The sequence below is a fragment of the Acomys russatus genome, chromosome 4 (assembly GCF_903995435.1).
Source record: "Acomys russatus chromosome 4, mAcoRus1.1, whole genome shotgun sequence".
Classification (NCBI taxonomy): Eukaryota; Metazoa; Chordata; class Mammalia; order Rodentia; family Muridae; genus Acomys; species Acomys russatus.
In genome coordinates, this window is record NC_067140.1 from 22424220 (window position 1) to 22445929 (window position 21710).

Here is a 21710-nt window from a genome sequence, read left to right on the forward strand (position 1 = left end):
ACTCACACAAAGACAAGATGTGGAACACAGAATGGGGTCAGGCTGGGAGAAGGAAGGGGGTTAGCAGGAGTGGGGGGCGGTGAGTAGAACAAAGAGGGTGGTAGGGGTAGGGCATGGCTATGATTGAAATGCATTATGCATATGTATGAAAATGTCATAATTGAACCCATATAATATATGCTAATGAAAACATTGTAAAAGGTCAAACATAGTGGCTCACATCTTTAAACCCAGCTCTCCTCAGGCAGAGGAGTTGAGGGCAACCTGGTTTACATATTGAGTTTTCATAACCAGCCAGCCAAGGCTGCATACTGTCTCAAACAAACAAACAAAACCATTAAAAGAGAGAGGAGGAGAAAGGGCAAAGGAGGGGGAGGAGGTGGGGGAAGAAGGAGAACAGAGGTGTGGTAGGGGGAAGGAGGGAGGAAAGAGGGTGAGGAGGAAGGAAAAAGACAGTGCTGCCTGACAACCTTCCCTGAGATTGTGCCCATTGCCACTGCTGCCGCCACTGATCACTGGCATCAATTCCAGCCTCGTGGACTTGCCAACATGACTAAGGACAAGCAGTGGCTCTTCAGAAAACCTCCAGGCTTTCAGCACCAGATTGGAACTATAGAAACACCCAGCTTGTAGACTAGATTGGACAGCTACCAGGTTTTCCATGGTGGATACCCCCATAATGGGGCGCTCTCTCTCCTGTCTCTCTCTCCTCTCTCTCTCTCTCTCTTTCTCTCTCTCTCCTGTCTCCCCCCCCCCCTCTTTCTCTCTCTCCCCTCTCTCTCTCTCTTTCCTCTCTCTCTCTCTTTCTCTCTCTCTCTCTCTCTCTCTCTCTCTCTCTCTCTCCTGTCTCTCTCTCTCTTTCTCTCTCTCTCATTGTCTCTTGTCCCCTGCCACACACCACATCCCTCTAGAGACCACTGCTTGGCACAATTCCCTAGAAAGGATTAAGCCAGGGACCCGTGTCTACAGTGCAAGCAGAGAAAGAGAAGAAATTGTGAGGTAGGCGGTTCCCCATCTTCCTGGAGACCCTGCAGCAGTAGAGAACTTGCTTCCTCGCATGCATGGGCCCCAGGTTCAAAAGCCAGCATGGCAGAAGCTAGAATCAAACCTGTGCTTGTGGTTTTTTAGGAGCTGAGGCTTAGGGAGCTGAGGGAACATGTGTGGACAGCCTGTGCTGGTGGCCGTGCCAATGCTTCTAGAATCCACTTTCCAACTTTTCCTGCCCAGTCACTTAAGAAATCACTTGCTGGGGCTAGAACAATGGGATCAAACTCGGGTGATCAGGCTTAGCAACAAGCTTCCTCACCTACTGAGCCGTCTTAGCAGCCCCCAGCAAAATAGTTTTTTATCAAAATAGTTATCCCCACACTGTGTTTTACTCTCCGCCTCAAGGTCACCTAGGGCAAATTCCCTGTCTCTTTCATCTCTCTGCGTGTCTATGATAGTGTCATTATTACCCTCTTGGTAATTAGAGTGCTGCAAATGCCTCTTGCTGTCTAAAGAGAAGCCTTCCCAACATGTTTTTCTATGTCATCTAGGATGTTCTTAGTACTTTGTCTTGCCAAATACTTGTAGAATGAATTTGCCAACTTCCATTTGGAATGAAATCTCCATTAGCCGTGGTAACATAGTAATCCCACAACTCGGGAGGCTGATCTGTGATTGCCACTTTGAGCCAGCATGGACTGCAAAGCAAGTTTCAGATTAGCCTGGACTGCCTAGTAAGACTCCGTCTTAAGACAAAACAAAGCCAAGCCCACACACACACAAAATGCAAAAATCCAAAAATGCCACTTACCTCGGACTTGTTCTTGTGTTGGTAATGCTGGCTCATGTGTCTGCGTGTGGCATTCATTTCCTTCTCTTCTGGTGTCCTTGCACGCCTCCGTGAATCCTTGGGAATCTCTCTGTGAAGTTCCAGTCTGTATTTTCTTAGATGTCTCCCCAGAGCACACTGGAGGAGAAAGATCCTGGAGACCCTGTGACCTGACAATTTGCCTCTAAGAAAGGGAAGGAGAATCAACCACATGTGGAAGGTCCCATGTGATGCATCACACCAAAGCCAATATACATCAGGAGCTGCAGGCCTGAGAGCTAGGGAGGGCCTCGCAAGGCCTTGTCAACTTGATAAGCTCTAGGATCGTCTGGGAGACACACCTCTGGCCGCGCCAATGAGGGATTATCTTTAAAATTTTATTTAGTTTTTTGAAGTGGAAGTGTCAAGTGGTGATTTGCTGGAAGTTATCTTGTGAGAGAGTCGTGGTCTTGCCAGCTGCAAAGACATTCTTGTGTGGACTCTGAGAATATAAACAGAAGCCCACAGACAGCGAGAACACATTTGCATCACTATGCCTTGCTATCGTTTACATAGCTTTGCTGGTCTTCGCTTCGCAGAGAGAAACTCTCCAGAGAACTTCTCATAGTATTCTGGCTGAGTTTGGCCTCTTCTGCTGATTCATGAGGATTCGGTGTAGCCTTGCTCTTTCTGCTGGACCATGCCACTGCTGCCGATTCATGTTGCTGTTCGGTGTTTGCTATTGGTCTGGACTGCTGGTATCCTGACAACGCACGGTGGAATCACCCCAAGGAACTACATCTTTAAAAATCCACATTTCCCACCCCTATTAACCTTCGGTCACACCTATCTCTGGTCAGTGGGTTGGAAGAGAGGTAGAAGCATTTAAGAATGCTAAATAAAGTAGATTTTTGAAAAAAAGCTAAGCCTACAGTGTGTGTGTGTGTGTGTTTGACTACATGTGTGTTTGTGCGCTACTTGGGAGCCTAGTGCTCACAGGGGCTGGAAGAGGGCATTGGATCCCCTGGAATTAAAGTTATAGGTGGTTGTAAATTGCCTTGTATGTGCTGGGAGTCAAACCCAGTTCTCTGGAAGAGCATCCAATGCTTTTATCTGCCGACCCATATCTCTAGCTCCAGGTGGATGATTATTTGATTAAGTTAATTGATGTGGGAAGGTCCATTTTAATTGAGCATTGAGCAAAAGCATTCTCTGGGCAGGGGATCCTGCACTGTATAAAATGGGTTAATTGAGCTGAGCACCCCACCATCCCTGTTCCTGATTGTGGGTGCCATGTGACCAGCTTCTCCAAGCTCCCGCTGCCTTGCCTTCCTCTCCATGAGGACTGTACCTCAGACTGCCCCATGAAAGGAGCCTTTTTTGTGGAGGTATTTTATTGTGGCAACATAACAAGAAAGCAAGACATCTTCCTAGCGGAGTCTGGGGACATTCTCGGAAGAACAGGGTATGAAAAGAACCGAGTCCATGAACAGCCTAGGCAGCTAGTCTCTGCCAGTGAGGCTGGCCAAGGCTTGCTGGACCAGAATGTGTTTTGCTGGGAAGCTGCCTTTGAAGTGCAGGTGCTGTAAACAGCTGCTGCAGGCTCTCAGTGCTGCTTGGCTACCTCGTCTCTGAAAGAGGCAGGCTGCCTGCAGGGCAGAGGCAGACTTCAACTGCGGGTGGGTGGAACATTCCCTCCCCCTCCCCTTTGTCTTCTCAGTGGGAGCCCCTGCCCGGCAGGCACCTGAACCTTGAGTCTCTCCCACAGAACAGCAGGTCTTTGTCCATCTGCTGGCTGTCAGCCCCTCCCCATTCCTCAAGCCACGTCAGGACCTTTCACTACACTTCACTTCACTTCACTCCCAGAGAAGGAGGCTCCTGCCTTCCATGGAGTCTGTAGCCAACCAGTGATACAGGTCTATTTCCAACACATGTAAAAGGGAGCAGAAGTGAGTGTGGCCCACAAGAGAGGTGCCTCCATGACGTGGCCTCGCTCTCCTTCTTCACGGCGGCCCTTCTGTTTCCTGGCTCCTCTCTGAGCGTGAGATATGTGGAAGCTTGCCTGCTGTGGGAATCTCCATTCCTGTGGGAATGAAAACTAAAACAGAGAACCTGCCACCCAGGCAGAAGGGCTAATTCTGCCAGGAAGAACCCTACAAAATGCCGATCTACCCTGAGCCAGACCCCTCAAGGCACCTCAGTTCCCAACTAAGGGTTTGACATGAACCCGGCTTCAAAGTCTCCCTCTTGGCTCAAAAACCTACTGGTGGCCCAACCTTGTGTGCACCACTCAATCTTTCTGACCCCCAGTGTAATGATTAAAACATGAGATGCCAGGTAACAGATATAATATGGAGAAATTTATTATATGAGAGAGGAAAGTGGGAGGGCCACCCCAGAGAGACAGACAGAGACAGAGACAGCAAGAGAGAGGAAGAGAAGAACAAGAGGTAAGAGAGGAAGAGGGACCAGAAACAAGAGAGAGGGAGATGAGGTGATTTTGCCCTTTTTTATATCCTGGGCAGCCGGCCCACCTAGTGGCAGGTAGGTAATGACATCATAGGTTGCTAGGCAGACTAGGGGCAGTATGCTAACACCCAGTCTCTGTCCAGAAAATGAGGATGAGTTTTCATGTTAAGTGTACTATCTCCTGATCCATTTAACTGAGGGTGCACCTGCTTACCATAGTCCCGGCCTCTCCTTGGACAGAGCCCTGGCTTTCCCATCCCTCACTAACCACTATGGTTAGTACAGGAGAGGCAACACTGTGATAACAATGAAGGCTCTTAACCCAGGTCTGGCACACAGACTGTCAGTGTGGACAAGAAGAGGTGGTTATTTCCACTCAGAAACTAATCTGTGTTTAAAAACAATCCAGGGGGGTCTGTGGTCAGGTGGCTCTTATGGAATCAACCCGAGCACCCCATTCATGCACCTTGGTTCAAGCCACCTTGCTCCACAGTTTCATCTTACCCTGGTCTCTCCTCTTTGTCAAGGATCCTTCCCAGGCCTTCAGAAATCCTGCCTTTTGCTTTAGACGGCTCAGAGAGAACAGAGCAGCCTGCAAGGAGAGAGGGATTTTCCCGCTCTTAAGGCTTAGGAAGGAAATCCCATTTTCATAAAAACACAACTTTTTATATATTTTAAAGAATGCATTTCTTTCTTTCTTTCCTTTTTTTTTTTTTTTTTTTTTTTTAACATTTTGTATGTGTGTACTATATACATGCAGGAACCCACAGATGCCAGGGGGCATGAGGTCCCACGTCATAGAGTTATGAGTCGCCTGATGTGGGCTCTAAGAACTGAACCTGGGCTTTCTGCAAGTGCATAAGGTTCTTAACGCTGAGCTTTTCTCCAGTCCAAACAACAACTTTCTTTCTTTCTTTTCTTTTTTCTTTTTTTCTTTTTTGGTTTTTCGAGACAAGGTTTCTCTGTGTAGCCTTGGCTGTCCTGGACTCACTTTGTAGACCAGGCTGGCCTCGAACTCACAGCGATCCGCCAGCCTCTGCCTCCCAAGTGCTGGGATTAAAGGCGTGAGCCACCACCCCCAGCCATAACAACTTTCTAAATAAAAGCAAGTCCCAAAAATTATTGAGAATAATCCCAGCACTTAGGAGGTGGGAGGCGGGTGGAAAGGGCAAGGTACGGAGGTGGGTAGCCAGGCTTCCATCAACCCAGGTTTCCACTAACCCATATCCCAAGTCTATGACCAGCCAAACACAAAGTTGCAAATATTATTTTCTCCAAATGACCTCACAAAAGGGGTTTGCAAATATAATTTTCCCCAAGTTATCAGGCCGAAGAAACCTCAGTCCCACTGGTCCTCGACACTGCCTAGATCTGCATCTGAGCGGTCCAGGTCCTCCCTGGAGGTTTTCAGGAGGCACGGAGGCCCGTGCGCCTGCGCACTCTGCCTAGCGGCTGCCCATCAAGCCTTGCTGCAGTGCGCAAGCGCTTGGCCAGAGCACAGGGACGGTAGGAGCGGCTCGCAGTGTCCGCCATCATGGCGTTCGCGCCTAAGGGGCCTGAGACCTCGTTCTTCGAAGCCCTGGATCAGCACAGGGCTTCCCTGTTGGCCATGGTGAAGAGAGGTACAGGGGAGACCCCTGCCGAGGCCACCCGCATGGCCTCTAGGTACAGCAGCTCCGTAGGGCCATGAAAAGCCCTGGAAGGTTCCTCATGGCGCTGAGGTGGCCACTATGAGGAGAATGTCCGAGGCCGCGCCTGCGCGCTGAAATCGGACCGCCCTAGTGCCGCTTCCCTAGCCGCATAAGCTGTTTTCTAGAATGTTCCAGGCCCATCCCTCTAGCCTAGGTCCTAGGCTTTTCAATATCCTTTATGTCAGAGAGTTGAGACTTGATTTGGCTTTTTTTTTTTTTTTTTTAATGGAATCCTGACATGGTGGTTCTCATCTTTAATGCCAGAATTCCAGAGGCAGAGGCAGGCAGATCTGTGAGTTGGAGGCCCACCTGGTTTTCAGGGCAGTTCCAGGACAGCCAGGGCTATTAGACAGAGAAACCTAGTACTGAAAATTTTAAAAAGAAAAAAAGAAGTTATTAGGTTTGGGATTTGCGGTAAGGGGTGAGAAGAGGAAATGTACTCTGAAGGATCACTCAGAAATAACAAGGACAGCATCACGTTTTAAGTGATTTATAATAAGGCATTTTCTTGCCCTGTAGGGAGCAGATGAATATATTTTTAAGTGACTTATTTAAAATGAACTAGACACTCTCCTACCACTGAAGGTTGGCTATAGGGAATGCATTTTATGTGACTCACAGTTTTCCTTCCTTGTCTTTCTCATGTATAACCAATTTGCATCTTTAACACTTTTTATAATAATTTAAGCCCAAACCAGCTACCCAAAATCCCACAGGCAAACATCTTACAAAAGGATTTAGTGTGTGGGAGAATTTAGGAGGACGGAGAAAGGACATGGTGAGAATCCTGTGTTCACAACAAAGAAGTGGTTTAACCTGATTATATCTTCATTTTCAGTAGTTTTTCCAAGCTTTGAAACAAATTAGTCATTAATCTTTATTACTTATTAATCTTTAAAAATAATTGTTTTAAAAATCTATTTTTCCCAGTGGAAATGTCGACGATTTTGCAGATGTTAAAACTCAACATTTTGCCCGTCTTCTATGTTTAACTTGGTCCCCCTCCCTAGACAAATGCCAGTGTTACTGAAAATGCATTTGCTGAAGCTGATGGTTTGTGAAATTAACAGCCAGCTGAAAGAAAACTGGGTTCAGCCTTGATATTTTGTGGTGAAGTGGCATGACTTAAGTGGCCAAGTCAACCATTTAGTACAAAACTCACAATTTATTCCTTTCCTGATAGTTACTAATTTTTTTTTTTGTCTTTTGAATCACTGAAATTTTAAAATGTTTACTTTTTTTAAAGCGTGACATCAATTAGGGCAGTATGCTCCAAGAAGGTGTGTGTGTGTGTGTGTGTGTGTGTGTGTGTGTGTGTGTGTGTGTCTGTGTTGATTCTTGAGAAGGAAGTTCAAAGCTAATCTTACATCATCGTCAGTTAAAACATTTAACGGTTCTAGTTCAAGCCAGGTCTGCATTGAAGTTCAGCGACACTGAAGTAAGTTAATGTAAACAAGAAAGAATGCATTTGCAAGTTATATTAGTTCGTCATTAACGCAGAAGGGTTATTTGGGAGATGGACTTACAGGTAAGCCTAGTGTGTTTATCAGTGACCATACTGCTTGAATGCATGTTAAGGTAGGAGATGGTTACTGACATCCGTTTCCAGTGCTTAAAAAACCAAACAAAGGGCTGGAGAGGTGGCTCAGCGGTTAAGAGCACCGACTGCTCTTCCAGAGGTCCTGAGTTCAATTCCCAGCAACCACATGGTGACTCACGACCATCTATAATGTGATCTGATGTGCATGGTATACATAATAAATAAGCAAAAAATAGATTTTAAAAAAGAGTTAAAAAAAAAAAAAAACCAAACAGAAGGGAGTTGTGGTGGCCCACACTGAGACCAAGGCTGGATTATGGGTTTGAGGCCATCCTGGACTTCAAGGTGAGTTCCAGGCTAGCCTCAGCTACCTTGTGAGACCTTGTCTCCAAAAGTAAGACGAAACAAAAATCTAATGAAATAAAGAGGTTGTGCCAAGTGGTGGTGGCACATGCACTTAATCTGAGTCTGCGTGTCAGCACTGACTGCCATGGCATGCAGAACTCAGGAGGCAGAGACAGGCAGATCTGTGAGTTTGAAGCAAGCCTGATCTACAGAGTGAGTTTCCGGTTGGCCAGGGCTACACAGAGAAACCCTGTTGTGGCAGGTGGTGGTGATGGTAATGGTGGGGATTGTCTTTGTATAGATCTGGGAAATATAATGTGCTATAAAATTGAATCATGGTGTGTTTGTTGTTTCAGTTTGGAGGTTCTTACATCTATAGAAAATGTTATCCAAGACATAATCAAAAGCTTGGCAAGACATGAAGTGCCTGCCTTCACAATAGACAACAGATCAAGCTGGGAAAACATAATGTGGGCATTTTGCAATTTTATTTCTATATTTTAAAAAGATCTCTCCCTCCCTCCCCCCTCCCTCTGCCCCTCCCCTCCCTCTCCCCCTCTCCCCCTCTCTTCCTCCCCCCCTCTTTCTGTGGGTGTGTGGGTGTGTACCTGAAAGTGCATATGGGTGCCCACGCAAGCCAGAAAGAGGGAGTCAGATCCCCGGGAGCTGGAATTACAGGCGCTTGGGAAGGCACCTGGTGTGGGTGCTAGGAACTGAACTCCAGTCCTCTGTAAGAGCAGCAAGCTTTCTTAATGGCCCAGCCAGCTCTCCAGCCCCTGAAGTTTTATTTATTTGAGACAGGGTCTCACTGTATTGCCCAGCTGGCCTGGAACTCACTCACAATGTGACCTCAAATCCACAAAGATCTGTCTGCCTCTGCCTCCCTAATGCTGGGGTTAAAGACATGTGCCACCATGCGTGGCCTCTGCCTCCCTAATGCTGGGGTTAAAGACATGTGCCACCATGCGTGGCCTCTGCCTCCCTAATGCTGGGGTTAAAGACATGTGCCACCATGCGTGGCCTCTGCCTCCCTAACGCTGGGGTTAAAGACATGTGCCACCAGGCGTGGCCTCTGCCTCCCTAATGCTGGGGTTAAAGACATGTGCCACCATGCGTGGCCTCTGCCTCCCTAACGCTGGGGTTAAAGACATGTGCCACCATGCGTGGCCTCTGCCTCCCTAACGCTGGGGTTAAAGACATGTGCCACCAGGCGTGGCCTCTGCCTCCCTAACGCTGGGGTTAAAGACATGTGCCACCATGCGTGGCCTCTGCCTCCCTAATGCTGGGGTTAAAGACATGTGCCACCATGCGTGGCCTCTGCCTCCCTAATGCTGGGGTTAAAGACATGTGCCACCATGCGTGGCCTCTGCCTCCCTAACGCTGGGGTTAAAGACATGTGCCACCATGCGTGGCCTCTGCCTCCCTAACGCTGGGGTTAAAGACATGTGCCACCAGGCGTGGCCTCTGCCTCCCTAACGCTGGGGTTAAAGGCATGTGCCACCAGGCGTGGCCTCTGCCTCCCTAATGCTGGGGTTAAAGACATGTGCCACCATGCGTGGCCTCTGCCTCCCTAATGCTGGGGTTAAAGACATGTGCCACCAGGCGTGGCCTCTGCCTCCCTAACGCTGGGGTTAAAGGCATGTGCCACCAGGCGTGGCCTCTGCAGCTTCGTTAAGATACAGTACCTATGTCGCTATTTCAATTTGTTTGAATTAGAGTTGTAGTCACATGTTACTCTTTCATTTTTTATTTTTCATTCTTTTTATCTCCTTTATGTGCACCATAAAAATTGGCAGGTTTACAAAATCCATGCCCAGCAAGAGGGCTGTATAAACTGGAAGTCAGTGTGAAAGATAGGGCAAAGACAAGCAGGCCAGCAATAGAGGCGCACTGAGGAAGGGGGTGCTCAAAGTCTGACCTTGCTCAAAACAGCTCCACCTCTCCTCAGCACTGAGGAAACAACCTGGTGTGACCATCTTCCACTCTGCAAAAGCAAGCTGTTGCTCAGGCAGCAGCAGTCAGCGCTGACACACAGACACATGGCGAGCATCCTGAGCTCAGTACAAGGATGAGGTTCATTTCTCCCCGTCTACCTGCTTGGTTTGGGAGCTTTATCCAAGCTCTCCAGCCTAGTGATAAAGTTTGGCCTTTCTAAATCTGTATGGCTGTCTCTACCAAATGATAAATGATTCTCAGACCTTGTGAAAGTTACAGAAATAGAGGAACAAGGAGGGGAGACCCTTTGTAATATTATTTTAAGATCAGCATAATTAGCATAAGCTGTGTACTTGGACAATGCTGTTTGAAAGACAGATTTTATGCAGCTTCAAAGCAGCTGCCCTGTGGCGTGTTTGCCTGGTGCCTTCTGCCACTTTTAGGAGAGCCTGGGAGGTTCAGTTTAACAAATTGATATCAGTAGTTCATATGATGTCACTGTGGGTAAATTGAGATAAAATCTTTCAAAAATATTAAATTGAGCCAAATTGTTAGCTGAGAATGAGTAGAACACATGATAGTAAAATATGTGTCCATATTTAATATCCTCTGTCTCCCAACAAAGAGCTACACACACACTTCACACTGAAAGATGCCTAGTGCGCTTAAACCTTAGCTAGTGACCTAGTAACTACCTGCAGCCATTGAAACCTCTGAGTGTTCCCAAGCTCTAGTGCCCACAGAGAGAGAAATGTGGGAGATGGCTGTATAAGCAGGAGCAGCAGTGTTAGGCTACCCGGCACCCCTGTGAAAACAAACTCTTGCATATGCCTGTAATGCCAGGGCTAGGGAGGTGGAGACAGGTGAACCCTGGGGCTCAACAACCACCCAGTCTCTGGTAACTGGTGAGCTCCAGGACAATGAGACAGAGACTGCTTTACAAAAGAAGATGGGTGGTACCTGGAGAACAATTCTCAAGGTTGACCTTTGTCCTCTGTACATGTCACACCAGGCGTGTGTTCCAAGATTCAGAAATTAATCCCTTCTCATTTCATTCCTTTGTGTTGAACAAAACTACAGGTTTGAAGATTCTGTCGGCCTTCAGATGATACCTCGGTGTACCACAAGAAAAGTTAGAAGTGATTCACCAAAATCAGTTAAAAAATTTGGTAAGTAGCCGAGCATGGTGGCATACACCTTTAATCCTAGCACTCTGGAGGCAGAGGCAGGTGGATCTCTTCAAGTTCCAAACCAGCCTGATTTACAGAGCAAGTTCCAAGACAGCCAGGGCTTGTTACACAGAGAAACCCTATCTCAAAAAACAAAACAAAATTGGTAATTTTTCATGGCATTGAGTAATCAAGAATAACTGAGTTATTTCTAGAGCTTGGCTGTTGCTAATTGGATGGCTTCAGGTGTTCTTTAATAGGTAGCTTGACCTTAACTTTCTATAGCCTTTCATTTGTCAGTAACATCGAGAGCATGCTGCCACTCAAAGTAAGTCCAAGTTCAGGGGGACACTACTCTGGTTTGCTACCCAGAAAGCACTTTTTTTAAAAAACCTGATTCATTGGACAATTGCACTTTACCTAGCCCTTCTCCTTTAGACAGATAATTTTTAAAACATTAAAGAGAGACAATAGAGACAGTTAAAAATTTTGATAACAGTATCTTTTCAAATTAGTAAAGACACAGGGAGGAGTAAATTGTTTCTCATGTCTTATTTTCCAGCTCTAATTCTGAAAATATTGTCCATGATTTATAAATTAATACAGAGCAACACTTATGCAACCAAGAGGTAAATATATTGTTCTGGCAAATTCATCTTCAAAGAATGTGATGTGAGATTTAGTTAAATTAACTTTTTTAGTTTTAAATTTAATGTGTATGGGTGTTTTGTCTGCATGTGTGTCTGTGCACCACATGCATTTCTGCTGTCTGAAGAAGCCAGAAGATGGTGTCAGTTCCTGTGGAGCAGGAGATACAGATATTTGTGAGCTACTGTGTAGGTGCGGGGAATTGAACCCAGGTCCTCTGGAAAAGCAGGCAATGCTCTTAACCACTGAGCAACCCCTCCAGCCCCCACTAACTTTTAAAATATGCTGTGAAAAGCCATGAAGCCTGGACGCCAGGTAGTAAGTAGCTCTCCTTGTGTGCTGTGTTCCTTGCAGTAAATGTTCTTACGTAGTGCTCTGCATAAGGCTCATTCACAATGTCGACCTCACATTTCCATAGAGACATATACTACACTGACAGCCAGCTCTTTGGGAACCAGGCTGCAGTGGACAACATTATAGATGACATTTCCTGTATGCTGAAAGTGTCCAGAAGGAGCCTGCATGTGGTGAGCCAGTCTAAGTACTAAACACTGCCATAAAACAAAATGGCAGCTCCCCTTGGTCCCAGACAGAGTCCTGCAGAGGCAGGCAGGTCAGCCAGAGCCACACGGAGAAATCTTGTCTTGGGGGTGTTGAGTGTCTGTATCCTTTTTACATGCCCTTTGGTACTAGATTTTCTCAGCATAGCTTTAATCTGTTTCTGATGTGTTCCTTTGATAGAATAGACCAAAAGAGGGACCTTATCAAATGAATTTATTTCATAAATACTCTTATATGTTTTCTCCTTCATTTCTACTTCAATTCTGATCTAAGCTAAAGTACAAATACCTTAACAGATGAGCATGAGAAGAAGCTTGTAGCAACAAGTATGTTTTCAAATGTGTTATTTTTTCCAGCTATCTACATCCAAGGGATTGATTGCTGGCAACTTGAGATACATGGAGGAAGATGGTACCCGAGTGCAGTGCGCCTGTAGTGCCACAGTAAGCATCCTTCCATCTCACAGGGCTGCACAACCCTTCCATTTTGAACTAGGTTTCATTCCTTACTTTATTGTGTAATTTGGAGATCAGGCTAAAAATTACTTACCATGTGAATATGAGCATGGATATATGTGCTCATTGGGAGCTCTACACTGAGCACACGGTTTTCTTAGGCTAATTGTCATATTGAGATAAACAGACACACTCTCCATTGAAATGTGCTGTTACTGTCCAGTAGCTCATGGCAAGGCCTTTTGGCTATTCACATGATGTGTGTGATTCTGAAGTGAACACGTCTCATCCCTGAGTCCTTCCTGATGCGCTGCACTAGAGCAGCAGTGTGGCTCGGCAGATGCTCCATCAGGACAGGGCAGAGCAATGCTCCTGAAGCCTAAATCAGGACACTGTCCTCCATCTTGTCTGCTTAAAGCACAGCTGCGCAAAGCTTCCACAGCTGTCTATGTTTCGGAAGAGCCCTGGGGGTAGGGGTGAGGGGCTGGTCCACTCCTCCCTGTGTAACCATCTCTACACTACCCATCAGAGAAGATTGTGAGCATGGGGCTGTCGGGATGACTTGTAAAGGCAGCTACACCTACTTTTTATTTAACTTATAAATTGTTATTTCTTCTTTAATCTTAGGCTACTGCTGTGCCATCTAACATTGAAGGAATCCAGAGTATCCTTTAGTGGTAAAACTGTTTAAGCTAGAATGTCCCTGCAGTGAGCTTTGCCTTCCTGCTGTGTAAAATGCAAGTTAGGCTATAGAGACAAACAGCCACAGTCCCCTTGCCAGGGAGCCCAAGAGCTCGCTGCGGAGAATATAGATACTGGAGGGGAAAATGAAAACCTTTTCTCTACAGTGGCTCTTGTGTTGAGGTACACAGTGTTGTGATGTAGCAGGTGGCTAAGCTTGGGTGCTGTGCCGATAGTTTCCATAGTTTCTCAGCCTTAGCACTGCAGATCTGATCACAGATGCAAAATTTCTGTTAATAGTCGAGAAGGATGCAACATTTCAACGGCTCCTGGATGACAACTTCTGCAGCCGAATGTCCCCGTGCATCATGGTCACGGTAGGCAACCTGCCCCACTTCACCACAGTGGTGCCTGGAAAAAAGGTTCCAACAACATCTGTGCATCATATCCCTGACCAATACAATGCATTGTCTAGCATCACAGAGCAGACATGTCCAAGGTGCCTACTTCAATGTCCTCACACCCAACTCAGGTTCAGACTACATCCTCTATTCTTAAACACAGGCAGTTTTCCAAAACAGGTTTGTTTCCATGCTCCTCTGTGTCTGTGTCTCCCTCACACCATTCCTGCAGTGGTTTCTCCAGTGCTGTGGGAGCTGACAGGATCTCTGCCTGCTGTCCTTCACACAGGTTTGTATCCCAGGAGATTCATTGGGTCAGTCTAAAGGAGCATACTCTTTCCAAATATACATGTGCAAGAATAGTGAAGACTCCAGTGGAAGGGCAAGATGGCTCTGCAAATGGCAGTGTCTCAGCCAGCAACAGCCAGCCCAGAAATGCAATAGGCAGGATGACTGAAGCAACATGTTTTAATGTGTTAGCTGATTCTCTGTCTGCTGAGGGCCCACTTCCTGGTCGCTAAGAAGCTGACTTCTCATTGGGTGTTCACATAGCTGGCTAGAGTGAGACAGAGACAGAGGAAAGTCTTTCTGGGGTACCTTACATAAGGGCTTCCATCCATTCAGGGCTCCTGCCCTTCTGCTCTCCATCCCAAAGCCCGATCTCTTGAGTCGTCACATTGAAGGGTGGGGTTCTGACATGGATTTGGGAAGGACAGAGTACTGGTCCATTGTGGGCTGTCAGCTTCTTTCCCAGGCTGCCTTTGCATGGCTGTAGAAAACCTACCCTGGAGAAGAAAGAGTTTCCAATGCTCTCATTCAGAGGTTTATTGAGAATGCAGTCTTGGTAGAGCAAGGAGTCAATGAGGAGGTAGGCGGCAGCTGGCAGAGCCTTGCAAGGCCTGACCAGTCCCATAGCATCCTGACTAGGAGCAAAAAGATGGTCTCCCAAGAGGCTTTGCATACTACAGATTATGTGGCCACCTGTGGGTCAGATGGCAGCCATGAGAGTCACATAGTTTCTTGGGAGGTTTAGGCTTATCTCAGTGTGAGGCTGCAAGAGGATGACTGAGGGGGGGGGGGCTGAATGAAGAACATTTAAGAAGGACTAGATGACTGTGCTTGTGAACAAGTCTGCATGGCTCTGACCTGTGGCACCTTACTGTAGTGTTACCATGGAGAGCCACTGTAGGAGAATGTTAATTCAGAACATGGCTATTCTGGCTAGAGACCACATCCAAAGAACTTCTAGTTCTATGTGATCTGGCTAGAATACAAGCACACCTTTAATCCAGGAGACAGGGACAAATAGATCTGAGTTCAAGGCCAACCTGGTATAGAGTATGTATCAGGTAAAGAAAAACTGAGGTCCAGGCGTGGTGGCACATGCCTTAATCCCAAACAAAGGTAAAGGGAGTTTGTAGAAGGAAGCACCCATGTTTGAAAGTGATATCTAATTGAGTGACAGTAAAGGTGATGAATCAGAGAAGATTTGACAGAATAGGATACACCCAACTAGCACAGGAGGGAGTGGAAAGGGAAGCTATTTAAGAGGCAGTTTTACAGAGAAAGGAGGAAGTTTTTACCAGGGCAGTAATAGAGAAATGGATTGCAGAGACAGAACTCAGGTGAAGACGGAATGAGTCAGAAGATTAGAGCATATTTCTGAGTTAGTTTGAGGTCAAGGAGAGCAATTCCAGGCAGAGAGAGAAGCCAGATTAAATAAGTCAGCTGGGAGAAGAGTTTGAGCCAGAATAGCTGAGTTGAACCAGGCCAGGGCTCAGAAAGAACAAGTAAAGGTGAGCTCACTAGGCAGTAAGTCTCAGAGGCTGAAAACATTCTTGGCCTAGGTTAGAGGCTAGAAGCTTTCAAGAATGGGCCTAGACTAGCAGAAGGAGGTAGTAAGCCTCCCAGATAACAATTGAACCAGGAGAATAAAATTATTCTTACAAACCACAGACAGACACAAGCACTCAGCTCTTTATGGGAGAAGTTTCAGTTGTGATTTTGGCATGGGCACTTGGGGTGAGAGCAGAAAATCCTAGTGGTACCTGCTTAGGTGAAAGAGCCAAGAGGCAATACAGAGGATGGACAACTGGCAAGTGTCTAGTTCATCTTTCCTTGCATCATATGGGTCCCAGGGATTGAACTCATGTTGCCAGGCTTTACCTGCTGAGCCATGGCACTGGCCCTCTGCCATTTTCAAAAACACTGCCGTGAACACCTTTACGTATGTAGAGCCTTTATATTCCTGTTCCTAATGAAATGCTTCCTGGGCATGGGGTCCCCAAACAGATATACTCAAAGCGGGAATGTGACCCTGTGGCCCCTTCTCCTTGTGGCACACTGCACATTTTCTTCTCTATCAGCACTAGACTCCCCCACCTGGAAGTCAAGATGGGGTCTCACTTGTCAATATTGATGAAACACAGGCAGAATGTACCCAGTTCTCTTTCTGCCGGCACAATGCCTGATTCTGTCTGCTTTCAGGGAAAGGGCATTCCAGATCTGAACACAAGGCTCCTGGTGAAGAAGCTGTGGGACACGTTTCATATCCCTGTTTTCACACTGGTAGATGCTGACCCGCATGGTAATCTCTCCTGGACTATCTGGGACAACAGTTGTGACTAAGTTGCTTGTGATTATGGTTTTCTGATCGTAGAGCATTTGCATAATATATTGTATGGGCCCAGGATAGCTCCATGGTAGTGTACTTGCCTAACATGCATGTCCTAGGTTCAATCTCCAACGTGGTAATCAGTAAGTAAATAAATTTCAGGGGCTGGTTAATACAGTCAGAGAGTCAGAGTAAAGGCTGTAATCATTTAGGGCAATGTTTAACATATGAAACTGAGAATATTTTTTTCATTGGTAATGTCCACAGAAATAAAAATGTTAGATATTAGATGAAGTTTAGGAGTTCAGATTCCATAGCTGTGGTCTGAGTCTAATCTCAAAGCTCACTCTCAACAGGCATCGAGATAATGTGCATCTATAAGTATGGATCCATGGTGAGTACAGAAGGCGCATCTACCCCTCCACCACCTTATACACTTACAGTGATGGGATAGTTTACTTATGCCCTAGTAAGCCAGGGCTCTCCAGAGTGTCCTAAGGGAAATGGTGACCTTTTCAAGAGGCCATCTGAGCTTCAGTGGTGTGAGCCCAGCTCACTCACAGGTAACGGAGGGACAAGCTATGTGCAAGAGGCACAGCCATCTGCCTGTTGTGCTCCTAAGAGCATCAGATGGACCGTGAATGTCAAGGTTAGCTTTCGGTTTTGACTGTGGATGCTACAATGAGAGAAGGGAAGACATTATCAAGTCCATACTAGAGCCCACAGTGACCAAATTCACCACCTCTTGAAAAATCTGTAGAGCTGCAAATCCTGGTTCCCTCAAACCTGCTGAGCCTGCATCTCCAAATGAGCCTGTAGCCAGGCCAAGTTCACAGCAGAGGGGTAGCAAAGCAGGGAAGGAGGAAGTGAGTGCAGACCAGAGAAATTAAGAAATAAATGGTCTAGAGTCCCTCACCCTGCTGCTAGAACAGAAAGCCAGTGTCCTTGTCAGCTCACCTGACACGGCTCTGCTCTCTGTTTCAGTCCATGTCTTTCGAAGCCCACAATCTCACCGTCCCAACAATCAGATGGCTTGGTCTCCTCCCTTCTGATATTAAGAGGTAAGATGACACACTGTACTGTGTGTGACGTGCCGTATGTCACTAGAAAAAGTACTGGCTGCCTACAGTTATGAATTAAATTTCTTGGGGTTTCTGTTATTTAAACAGTTAATGAAGGCTAGGCATGATGATATATGCCTTTAATCCCAGCACTTTGGAGACAGAGGCAGTCAGGTCTCTGTGAGTTCAAGGCCAGGCTTGTCTACATAGTGCCAGGACAGCCAGGGCTACTATAAAAAGAGGCCCTGTTTCAAACAAACAGACAAAAAACAAAAACAAAACTAATGAATTTCATTTTTAGCCAGCTCCAAATTATTTTTATAGTTATGTTCAAACCTTTGTACAAGTTCTTTGTATATAAAAGAATAGTGCATAGAGAGTCATGGAGCACATGTGTAACACTGCATGCCTGAGCTGGAGGCAGCCTGAGCTCCAGAGTGAGACCCTGTCTCACAACACAGATAACAAGTGTGAGGCCTGGAATGGAATTCCAATGCATCCTGATCTTGGACATTCCAACTTCATACAGAGTTTGGGAAGTTCCAGCATGTAAAGCTGAGGGTCATCTGAGACAGGGCAGTCCTGGGTGGCTATGATTTTCTGCCAAGAGCCATGACCCTTCTCCACAAACATCAAGGTTCCCAACTGTGTCTTTGTCCTCTGGTTTTTACACACAACACAATGCAATCACTTTTTGTACCAATAAGTATACCTCTCTCCTGTGACCTCACAGAAACGGCTCCTACTCCTAAACTTAACTTCAGCTTTCCCTGTGACAGCATTTGTTGAGGCCATCCCTCACAGCTGCTCTGCTGAGACTGTAGGTGACAGGAAGATCAAAGGGTCCTCTGGTAATTAAACTTTTACCTGAATCTTTATGTGGTCTCTGAGGATTCCCAGAGACTTGATGGATCAAAGTGTGTGTGTGTGTGTGTGTGTGTGTGTGTGTGCGCGCACACGCGCGCGCGTGCATGAGCACATGTGTTGAGGCTTCCCCTGCCTTCAATAGGTCCATTGATTTGTTCTCCCTTGAGAGTGAGCCACCTAGCCCTCACCATGAGGACACACTGCTTTTCAGAGCACAATGGATTAGCAGTCCATCGCCTTTATCAATCGGCCACCTCTTCCCTGAAACACTGCTTTCAAATACTTTAAAATATGTATTTAATTAGTGCAGGTACTGGGTGGGGGTGTGAACATGTGCATGCAGGTATTGACAGAGGCCTGAAGCCTTGGAACCCCTGGAGCTGGAGCTACAGGCACTTAGGAGCTACTCATCGTAGATGCTATACTCAAACTTGGGTCCTCTGCAACAGTAGCATTCACTCTTAACCACTGAGCTATCCCATCCCTCCAGTCCCTCGAGTACCCTCCTGCTGTTCTTTTTCTGTGAGAGGAACTTGTGTGTGTGTGTAGTATTTCCTGAGTCCGTGGGCTGTCCTTGTACATTTATTTCCTGAACATGGGGACCATAAAGCTAAGGAGTGATCAGGAAGAAAACGTTCCCCTTGGAGTTTTGAATGTTTCCATCGAAGGAAGCCAAGTTTCAACCAATGCTGTATACTTATGGTCATGATCCCTTGGAGTGACCTCTTTGCATGAAGGCCATTTCAAACCCAGATTTGGAATACAGAGCCCAGTGGCTTTTAAGGCAGAAGTCTTGGAGGAACTCCAGCGGTGGCTTGTAAACCCTCCAGTGCCCTCAGAGCCACTCCAGTTAGATACATGATCAAAGGAAAGAGGCAGCCAGGAGAAGCACTAGGCTCCCTTCCGTCATCCAGACAGGAAGTGCCACTGGCAAATGCTTGTAATTGTGAGGACACTGAGGAAGGCTGAAATTAGAGCTCACCTGGGAACTTCGGACTTGGAACTTCAAAAGCAGATTGCGCCATAAACCCAGATCTCTCTACTGTTTTCAGACTTCAAACTAGATAAGTGTGCATCCTGTGTAAGAAGATGATAGATGTGTGTCCTTGGTGCCAAGATTCACAAGCTTAGGAGGCGGCCACTTCCTGACTTTTGAGTTCAGCCACTGGCCACTCCTGTCAGAGCTCAGGGCTGCAGGAACAGAACGCTCTGGCTTGTCCATACTGACTGGCTCGCCTTAGCTATCCGGTGTCAGTGCTGTGTTCAGTAGCCACTGCCTGTCTCTTGTAATCTCACAAAGGTGAAGGGGGGAGAAGGACCGAATATGTTTCTATAACAACACAAACTTCTTCGAACTTGGAAAACTCCCTGGATTATGTCACAGAGCCCCCAGATGCTGGCCTTAAGAGAGAGCAATGGACGAATTTGATCATTTATTTTCTTAGGTTGTTGCCATAACATCATAAATGCAGGCAAAATAACCGTACTACAGGAACGTCCTGTTTTCACTCATCACTCCAATCCATTTTTTCCAGGTTAAATATACCTAAGGAGAGTTTGATCCCACTGACCAAGTGTGACCAGATGAAACTGGACAGTATCCTGAGGAGGCCTTACATTACCTACCAGCCTTCCTGGAGAAAAGAGGTAGGTGTTGTGTTTTTATAAAATGCAAATGTGCTTGCTCTCTTCTCACAGAGGGGTAGCTGTTCACAGGATACTTTCCGCACACCCTTGAACTTCTGTTTCATTTTTTATCACTGTTATTGACTTTTAATTAATGTGCTCAGTTAGTGCAGAAGATACCAGGGTTTTTTTGTCATTTGTTTGTTTGTTGGTTGGTTTTTCAAGATAGAGTTTCTCTGTTTTAGCCCTGGCTGTCTTGAACTTGCTTTGTAGACCAGCCTGGCCTCAAACTCACAGTGATCTGACCGCCTCTGCCTCCTCAACACCCAGCTTAAAATAACAGGCTTTATTATGGCCGTTCATGTGTGTACATCATGGTACTTTGCTCATCTTTTCCCACCTCTGCAGGTCATCCCTGAAGACCGGTCCTGTTCCTCTCCCAACATGGTCCCCCTTCTGCTCTCACACACACCTCCATGTGTAAGACTAGACAAACAGCCTTTTATCTTTCTCTCCTCTATTACCTGTTCTCCTCCCTCCCTGTTAAAGCCACCTTCCCTGACGTAGTCTCTCTTCTATATTCATGTCCTACATGTGTCTAGAACTCTATACATGGAAGGAAACATGCACTATCTGTCCTTCTGAGTCTGACTCATTTTCTTGAATTCTACATAACCCAATAACTGACAGCAGTGCAGTTTGGCAATAACAGTTTGTTGAAATCACCTCACATGAGTAGTTCTATAGAGGCGATCAGCAGAATGACGACGTCTGTCTTTCCTCCTTCAGAGTTATGTCCTTTTATCAGTGATGGAGTGATGATATCACAGTTTATGGGGTAAAAAAAAGAAAAGGAAAAACCCTCAATTTGTAGTCATAAGGCCCACACCTTACCATCTTGATCAGTAGCCACTCTAGATGTCCTAGCGGGTCTGAAGGTGTCTAGCCTGCAGGTCCTGACACGTGCTGTGGTACCTTCTGGCAGATGGAAATGATGGCGGACTCTAAGATGAAGGCAGAGATCCAAGCCTTGACCTTCCTGTCGTCAGACTATCTTTCTAGAGTGTACCTACCCAACAAGCTGAGGTTTGGAGGATGGATATAAAACCACATTTGAGAGCTTGTGCCACCAGAACTGTCCATCAGCTTGTTTGAACTGCAAACACTGGGTAAAAGAGTCTTAATTCTGCAACGGTAAAAATAATTTTACATTAACATTTTGTCAAAACAAACTTCATAATGCTCTCTAGAAAGTTTGATCTTCTATAAAGACAGATTCTTATTCTGTGTTTTAGAGTGATTATAAAATAATTTAATTTTAAATTTTATTAGAAAACATATATCATAAAATCTATAAAAATATTTACTTCTTGTAACATGGCTAGTGTAGACATGAAGTATCTTGCTAGCAACAAACACGGCAATCAAAACTCTGAGAGGTTGCAAAGGAATTACAGGTATTTCTTCCTAGTACTTTCTTTTGTCTCATGGTATAGGGGCTTTGCCACATTGATGTATCTGTGAAACCAGTAAAGTTTATTATGAACAAGTATTCGAGTTGGTGTGTCTTGCTTTATGCATTTCCAGTGTGCTTCTCCAGCCATAACACTGTACCAGAACCAGCCACACAGCGCTGCCCACAGCCAGGCATCTGGATTCCTCTTTGTTCTCTGAGTGCTAAGAGTTACTGAAGGAAGGCTTCTCTTACGGTAGACTGTGCTCTCACCTCCTCTGGCTCTACCTTGATTTCACTAAAGGTTACCTTAATGGTCTGGGTGCATCCCTTAAGGGAACAGAAGCATCAACTGTCAGCAAGCCTGCATCCTTCCAGAAGGATGGGGATGTTGCTTTG

General features: G+C 46.1%; 1 protein-coding gene across 3 annotated transcripts; it reads left to right on the top strand.

Moving 5' to 3' along the window:
- Positions 1–5798: 5798 nt before the first annotated feature.
- On the top strand, positions 5799–20963 carry Spo11 (SPO11 initiator of meiotic double stranded breaks). 3 transcript variants are annotated; one of them, XM_051144967.1, is made up of 13 exons: positions 5799–5929; positions 8197–8310; positions 10856–10944; positions 11507–11573; positions 12011–12119; positions 12510–12596; positions 13236–13272; positions 13557–13666; positions 16178–16277; positions 16661–16698; positions 17289–17365; positions 19768–19879; positions 20844–20963. In XM_051144967.1, exons 1-13 carry the CDS (start codon positions 5799–5801, stop codon positions 20961–20963), a joined length of 1191 nt encoding a protein of 396 aa, XP_051000924.1. The 3 variants fall into 3 exon arrangements, with proteins under 3 accessions (XP_051000924.1, XP_051000925.1, XP_051000926.1); XM_051144968.1 differs by lacking the exon at positions 8197–8310; XM_051144969.1 differs by lacking the exon at positions 8197–8310 and having other exon boundaries at positions 13569–13666.
- Positions 20964–21710: the final 747 nt, after the last annotated feature.